Here is an 8,017-nt window from a genome sequence, read left to right as displayed (position 1 = left end):
CTTGGGTTGGATCACTACTTTTAATAATATTAGTTTTATATTATTTTAGGTTTATAACAATATTATTATTAGCAGTAGTTGATAATAAACATTAAATTTAATTATTAAACATTGATTTTAATATTAGTATGAAAATTGATGTTAATATTATTAATGAAATTAATGTTTTTAATATAAATAATATTAATACTAATACTAATACTAGTATTAATAAATATATTAAATTATGTTGATCAGCTTTATTTATAAAATTTGATTGGCATATAAATGATGGAAAATGATGTCTTCATGGTACATCAACCATATTTAGTAATGTGGTCGTGCTAGTAGCTTTTATTATTTTGAATTATTAATTTTAGGTTTTATTAAAGTCGTAGGTTTATAACAATATTAAAATAAATAGGCTTTTTGTACTTTTATTTTAAAATAAGTTAGTTTTATAAAAACTTTAGTTTATATCAGTTTTTTTTTTTTTGTCGATGAAGAATTTATATTAATTCATCAAAATTTTACAATGGATAGACATGATAGTCTTCGCTCTCCTAGCCTCACTTCGAACGAATTTGTTGGCCAGGAGAGAAAAACAAAAGCTAAGAACAATATGCCAAGCTTTACAAAGTAGACAAAAACAAAAAGGCCATAAGGCCTAAAATAAAAAGAGAACGAGAAGACAACAATATCCAACAAAGGAAATGAGGGAAATAGGGCATAATTATCAACACCTAATCACAACAAATATGAACACCTAGTCACAAGCATACAATAACATATTAGCTTTGACCAACAATGTTGTTACACCTCGAGCAGCCTCACCCAGCCAAGAAAAAAGTTATTAAGAAAAATAACCAAAATTTCCTTCATATTCCCCCAATCGAGGTCAGAGTTGATGAAAGGACACCGGTGGGATCTGTGCCATGGTCAGATGAATGATGAGAAGGGACGGTGGGTGGACAGATGGCGACCCTCCCACACATTCTCCCATGCATAAGGTGGCAAAACAAGTTAAAGAATTTAAAGCATCATGTTGGCTTTGATTAGAAAGAATGCACCCGGGGTTTCATGTAAAGACTTTAGTTCGACTAACAAGTATTGAAACTAGTATTGTGGAATCCTCTAGGGTGACATATAAGGGGATCCACCAAGCCAAAATCCCAGGTGCAGATGACATTATCGCTCAATGTGTAAGCGACTGTCATGGGTATGTTACATTTGTTTGCTTTGTACACACCCTTATCACTGTGTTCATATGTTACTTCCTAAATCTATGGATGGATGTTTCTAAGATGGCATCATGGGATGGTAACATACCTCTTAGGATGTATGGGCAGAAAGAAACTTTTATATTATTGGTCTGCATGAATATTGTCGAATTCTCTCTATCTATTATGGAATTTTTCTTTCCTTAATGTGCATGCATTCTTGGAATGGGCACTAGATTTCAATACGCTACTCTTACAATGGGGGCTTTGTCTCAATATTTGGTCTCTGTGATTAATCTTTTGCATAGTGTGATATGGGATGACTCAGGAAAGAAAAACCCTGAATTGGTTACGGCCCCAGTTTCAAGGAGGTTATGTGACGTGTCGGAGGATGTTGAGGGCTTGCTTCATCAAGTCCTAATCACTGTAGTGAGGAATTAGTTTCACTCTCGGTCTAATGCTTATTATCATACTGTATTATGTTGTTTCACTTTTACATGTCTGAATCTCTCTCGAAATCGTCAGGACCCTTCGCTAGGTCGTCCCCCTATGAGCTTGTCTCCATTTTGGACAAGGTCCTCGGCGGCAATGGTCCAGGCATCTGCACATTGGTTTCTCTTTCACCATTGGGGTTTGCAGCATAACCTTATGGTGTGACCTTCCTCGATCAAAGGGAACACAACAAGAGGAGGTCGTCATCGAAGTCGGGGCAGTGGTCAAGGGCGTGGGGGCCACTCGTCCCAACCACAAGCAACCAGGGGTCAAGGTCGTCGAAACACCACAGGATTAATTCAGGAGGCAACCCAAGCCTTTCAGGCCAATGGGCCTCCTCAAATTCGCCAGTTAATTTCAGGGTGGGAGTGTGAATTAAATCAACAGCTTGAAACTACAAAGTTGGATATGGAGGAATGGTAGAGCCTTATCTCGGATCCAGGCCACTCTAGAGGTTGGTATAGCCAGTTTTAGTAGATTGTGTGCTTATAATGAATGATAAAAAACATTGTGGCAAAAGCTTTGATGACCTCTCTTGTAGGATCACCTAAGCCAGAAATTAAACTTTAGGAAATTCATAGGGAATTTCAACTTATCTAGTGGAAAATTCAACAAAAAAATGCCTGCCTTTGTCGTATAGAGAAGAATATCCTTGTCATCCTCAGACTGAACTGTCGAGGTCCAATGCAAAAGACCTAACGCCCATAAACTCGTCTGATGAGTAACTGTTTGATTGGCACAGTTTATTTTTCCTATTTTGATATGTATAAATGACTGGTTTGTAGGCTCCATCGTTTTCTATAAATATTTAGTTGATAGGATATTTAAAAACAATCAGACCTATATAGCGTTGTTAGACAGTCTTAAACTCTTCATATTTTGGATGACATATAATACGGTTAGATAGCCAACATACTTGATTTCCTAATGGGCAGGTTGAGGAATTCAGATCATATTTGATATGGATATAAAACCTATCTATTTTTTAAATAAAATAGAAAAAAACTGCCCAAAAAATTCTTTTATATTAAAAGTAAAATATATTTATTTATACCATTCATATAAAAATTCATAAAATATTAACCTAAAATTTGGAATTTCAATATTTTATTATATTAATTTTAATTAAGTTATAATTAAATATTTTAAAATTATAATTATTATATATATATATATATATATATATATATATATATATATATATATATATATATATATATATAATTGTCAAGTAACTATCATTGTTTTTTAAAGCTCATTAGTGGTGATAATAGAAATATACATTATATTAAATTAAATCAATTTTATAAATTTAATTGTCAAGTAATTATAATTATTTATTTTTTTAAGCTTGGTAGTGGTGAGCTTAAATCATGGTCATGTCCAAAAATAACACTTAAATGTCCACCCAACCAACCCGTAGATTTTATACTACCCCATTGACCATTGCAAGGTGTCGTGTGATTCCCCGCCACTCTTGGGGAATACTTGTGCACTCATCTGTGTATCGATCCTCTAGATCATGCCATTCGCGCTCTGTCAACCCAGTCAGTAGTATGTTGTATATGTGTCGGAGGTCCTCCAGCATAGCCCTGTCATCCAACCACTGTCTTGATGAAGCTCCACCCCGATCTGCAGCCCCAGGTGCTGCAACTCGTCCTGCATATCCTACCGGCCTCACCGTTGCTATATCCGCATTCCACAAAGTTTAGAAATCAGTACCATATACATATATTTCTTAAAGAGAATTGAACCAAAAACTTAACATTTAGGAGTACCTTATCAAGACCTCATAGATTTAATAACTATAATTGTTATTAAAAAAATAATTTTAATAGTAATATTTTTAATAATAATAATAAAATTAATGCTAAAAAACATGTGTCCATGGATAATCGATATATACTTTAAGTTTGAATGGACCATCTTTTATTTTTTTAACCAATATATACTTTAAGTTTAAATGGACCATTTTTTATTTTTTTAACAATGTTAATTATATATGAAAAATAAAATAAATTTATATATATATATATAGATATATATAATAAATTTATATATATATAGATATATATATAACATTAAGTTAATTATATATAAAAATTTTAATAAAATATTAATCAAAAATTCAATAAATAAATGTTTTGTTTTTTTAATCATTTAATTATTAAAAATAAATAAATAAATAAAATAACAAACTTATTATATTTAAAATAAAATGAATTAATTCATATTCATAATTTTCATAATAAAATATAAATCACTAATGTATATTTATGGATATGATGTTTTGAGAAAAAATATTAGAAAAATGATTTATTTAATTACATAGAAACATCTAGTCTCATCATATCCATGAGATGTTTTGAGAAAAAAATATTAGAAAATGATTTATTTAATTACATAGAAACATCTAGTCTCATTCCATTACTTTCTTGCCTTTTTAATTAGAGATTCTCACGTAGATTTGATTAGTGTTTATGTTAAATTTTTCAAATACATATCAGGAAAAAATATTTTTTAAATTTTAAATTTTAACTAAAAATTTATTAAAATATGAAACTCTCATTCATAGCATTATGTCTCATAAAAAATTAAGCAAAGCACTCATGGCATTATGTCTCATAAAAAATTAAACAAAGCACTCATGGCATTATGTCTCATAAAAAATTAGCCAAGCATTACGACATTCTCATTACATCAATTAATATATATAGAAAGTGACCTTTGAAGAGTTATCAAAAACCATGCATTTTAATATGAATCCATTAATCTTTAAAGATATAAATGGAGTAATGAAATAGAGGGGAAATGGCTTTTCATTATTAAAACCAATAATGAAATATAGAATTTAAAAAAAAAAAAAAACTTTCATTTTTATTAAGCTTTTCCATCCTTTTACACTTTCATTCACATTTTCATTTTTATTAAGCTTTTCTATGCTTTTACACTCGTCATTCACATTTTTTAGCATTGTTTTCATGCCCATGTATACTAGTTTATTCTTATCTTAATCACATTTTCAATAAATTAATAAATGTATACATAGGACGATATTTTTTGATTCCTTGCTCTGCAACTTAGATCGAGCGCTCTGCATCCTGCGAGATCCGCCTTTTGCGTGATCTGGTCCTGCGAGCGCGCCCGCTCTTCACGCGTTCTGAGCCTGCGGGGGAGTCCGCGGAAGCTACTGCTTGGAGGCTGCGTGGGAGCTCGCAGAGGGCTCTGCTCTATGCCTGCGGGGGACCGCCGAGGGCTCTGCTTAAGGCCGCGGTCGCCCTGGCTGGAGCTTTTGGCTCTCCATGGAGGAGCCATCTCCCCCTCCTCCTTCATCTTCCGCAGCAGAGGCCTTCAAAACCCTGCTGGCCTCCCTTCCTAAGAAGAAATGCATGGAAGCAGCGAAGTTTGTGAAAAGGCTTGAAGACATCCCTGAGATCGCTCTTCCGCCAGAAGGACCGATCCAAGTAGCACTTTCTCTAGTAGATCGGGCTCTGGTTGGACAGTTTACAGGACTTTGGCCTTCCCCGAAGTTGATCGAGAACTGGGTAGCCAGGAATTGGGCACCTCTGATCCAAGATAAGGTAACCTCTTACTTCCTCGGGAGAGGATATTTTTTGTTCGAATTCTCTGCAAAAGAAGACAAAGATCTCATTTTCAGGAATGGCCCCTACTTCATGGGCCCCCAAGGGCTGTACTTAAACAAATGGACGCCAGACTTTGATCCGGCAGTGGATGTGCCCACAGCGGTCCCGGTGTGGGTGAGACTACCCAACCTCCCAGTTCATTGCTGGAACTGGGATTCTTTGAAGCACATCGGAAATACCCTTGGAAAATTTATAGATAAGGCCAACAGTAAGGACCAGTATGATTGTGCCAGAATCTGTGTGGAGGTAGATCTGGAGGTCGGACTACCGGAAGCCATCAAAATAGTTGTAGGTCCCTAGACCCATATACAGAAACTGGATTATGAGCAGCTGCCATTCAAATGCCGGAAGTGCCACGTCTACGGGCATTTTTCCAGGGACTGCCCGTCCAAAGGGGTGGAAGAAAAAGGAAAGGAAGATGGATGGAACCAGGCAAAGCAATCCAAAACCTCTCACAGGAAGAACACAAACGGAAGTGCCAAAACTCCTCAAGAGGGCCCTGCCCAAAATCCAGCCAAGGAAATAAATTTGAAATCCTCGGATCTGAAATCATGAACACGCAGGAGACAAAAGTTCCAAAGGAGGCCTCTCCCCTTGAAGCCTCCCCCTCCAATAAAAGTATTCCAAAGAGAAGGCTTCAGAAGAAGAGGAAGAAACCCAAGAGTCCGAGGAATCGGAGGAAGAAGGGGAAATCGGGGAATCCTGGTCCTCTCCTAGAAGATCTACAAGAGGACGCAAATCTGCAAAAGAAAAGAAAGAACAAGAAACCTATAAGGACAAACTCCAGGGCAGCCAGCCAACGCTAGAGAAGCTTCTAGCTAAAACTCCGAAGATGACTAGGATTCATTCCCAGGGCTCTAAAGGAGCCCACCAAGGCAAAAATAAATGATGAAGATAGTCTCCTGGAACTGTAGGGGAATGGGTACCATAGCTAAGGAAGAAGCAATGCATAGCCTAATAAGATTGGAATCCCCAGATATCCTCCTCATCCAGGAGACCAAATTGGAGGACACAGCTTTCCTCCAAGCAAGCAAAAAAATTTGGAATAAAAATGGAGCGCATGCAATCTCTGCTCGCGAAGCATCGGGAGGACTTGGGTCACTCTGGAACACAAATAAGTTTTCATTAATCTCTGAGTCCCTAAATACCCATTGGATTTTTTTTTAAATGCAGCATTTAGAATCAAAGGAGATTATTTGTCTATTCAATGTGTATGCGCCTAACAATGCAAGTGAGAAAAAGAACTGCTGGGACTCCATCAAAAGTCTTGCAGATCTAGAAAATTTGGAAAATATAATCATAGCCGAAGATCTTAATCTCACCCTCCTCGCATCAGAAAAAAGAGGAGGAAGCATAGTCAGAGATCCGGCAAGAGAATGGGCAGAAGACCTCATGCAAGACTGGGATCTGCTAGATATAAAACCAGTGACAGGCACGTTTACCTGGTCAAATAAGAGAGTGGGACCGGGCCATATAGCAGCATGACTTGATCGATTTCTTGTTCAAAGCTCCTGCCTACTGCTGGGTCTAGAGGCTAGAATGCGTATTCTCCATAGTAGTGTCTCTGATCATAAACCTATCAGCCTAGAACTGATATCCTCTAAGGATCTAGGACCTATACCTTTCAAATTTAGCTCTCTATGGACCAAAGAGACAGATTTCTTGCAAAAGATCAGAGAGTGTTGGAAAGAGCCAGTCAAGGGCTCTCCTTTCTTTGTATGGGAGGAAAAACTTCGCAGAGTCAAAAGGATGTTGAAAAGCTGGGTAAAGACCTTGCCCAATCCCGCAGTGGACAGGAAAAAAATTCAGAACTACCTGGAAAACCATCATCTCCATCTGGAAGTTGCCGAAATTACCAGAGAAGAGTTAGACAAGGAATTTCAGCTGCAACAAAAATTCCATAGAGCTTGCCTGGCAGAAGAAGAATTCTGGCGACTCAAGTCAAGGAGTTTATGGCTCAAGGCTGGAGATCGAAATACCTCCTTCTTCCACAAGCAGGCTCAAGCTAGGAAATGTCGAAACTCTATATCAGAAATCAAAAATGGTAACATCACTCTAAAAGACTTTGCCAGCATCAAAAGGGCAACATGAAACCACTTTGAGAAGATGTATATTGAAGACGTGGAGACCAGCATGAACGCCCATCTATTGGACGTTGTCCCCAAGATGATCACTGCAAAAATGAACCAGCTCCTCAAAGATAAAATCACTATAAATGAAGTCAAAGAAGCTCTCTTTGAAATGGAACCTGATAAAGCCCGGGTCCAAATGGATTCACGCCCAGATTCCTTCAAACGTGCTGGCAGATAGTTGAGAAGGAATTTATGAAAATGATCCAAAAGTCTCAAGAGTGCCAGAAGATCGGAGGCTGCACAAACTCAGCATTCCTCGCCCTTATTCCCAAAGAAAAAGGTGTTAACTCTTTTAACAGATTTCGTCCTATATCCTTGTGTAATATTGGATACAAAGTGATCACCAAGGTTATAGCAAACATATTGAAGAAAATCCTCCCCAAAGTCATCCCAGAAAATCAAGGCGGCTTTATACAGGGCAGGCAGTTGGTAAACAATCTCATCTTGGTCCAAGAGGCGATCCACTCTAGTCTTCGTCGAAAAGAAAAAGGTATGGCTATTAAACTCGATCTAGCTAATGCATTCGATCGTGTAAGACATAGTTTTCTGT

The 8,017-nt window shown here is 36.9% G+C and overlaps 1 protein-coding gene across 1 annotated transcript; it reads left to right on the top strand.

Annotated features, from left to right (window-relative positions):
• Positions 1–6,874: 6,874 nt before the first annotated feature.
• On the top strand, positions 6,875–7,426 carry LOC149214709 (uncharacterized). The gene has a single exon (XM_089389482.1). It carries the CDS (start codon positions 6,875–6,877, stop codon positions 7,424–7,426), a length of 552 nt encoding a protein of 183 aa, XP_089245608.1.
• The last annotated feature ends 591 nt before the right edge of the window (positions 7,427–8,017 follow it).

The sequence above is a fragment of the Pinus tabuliformis genome, chromosome 1_1 (assembly GCF_031772625.1).
Source record: "Pinus tabuliformis cultivar Carrire ecotype Pingquan chromosome 1_1, CPIR1, whole genome shotgun sequence".
Taxonomy (NCBI): Eukaryota; Viridiplantae; Streptophyta; class Pinopsida; order Pinales; family Pinaceae; genus Pinus; species Pinus tabuliformis.
The sequence above is the reverse complement of the archived record's forward strand: the minus strand, read 5'-3'. Positions and strand labels throughout refer to the sequence as shown.

What these genes read in the sequence shown, in the direction of transcription:
- LOC149214709 (XM_089389482.1), top strand. Translation starts at nt 6,875, where the DNA reads ATGCGTATTCTCCATAGTAGTGTCTCTGATCATAAACCTATCAGCCTA.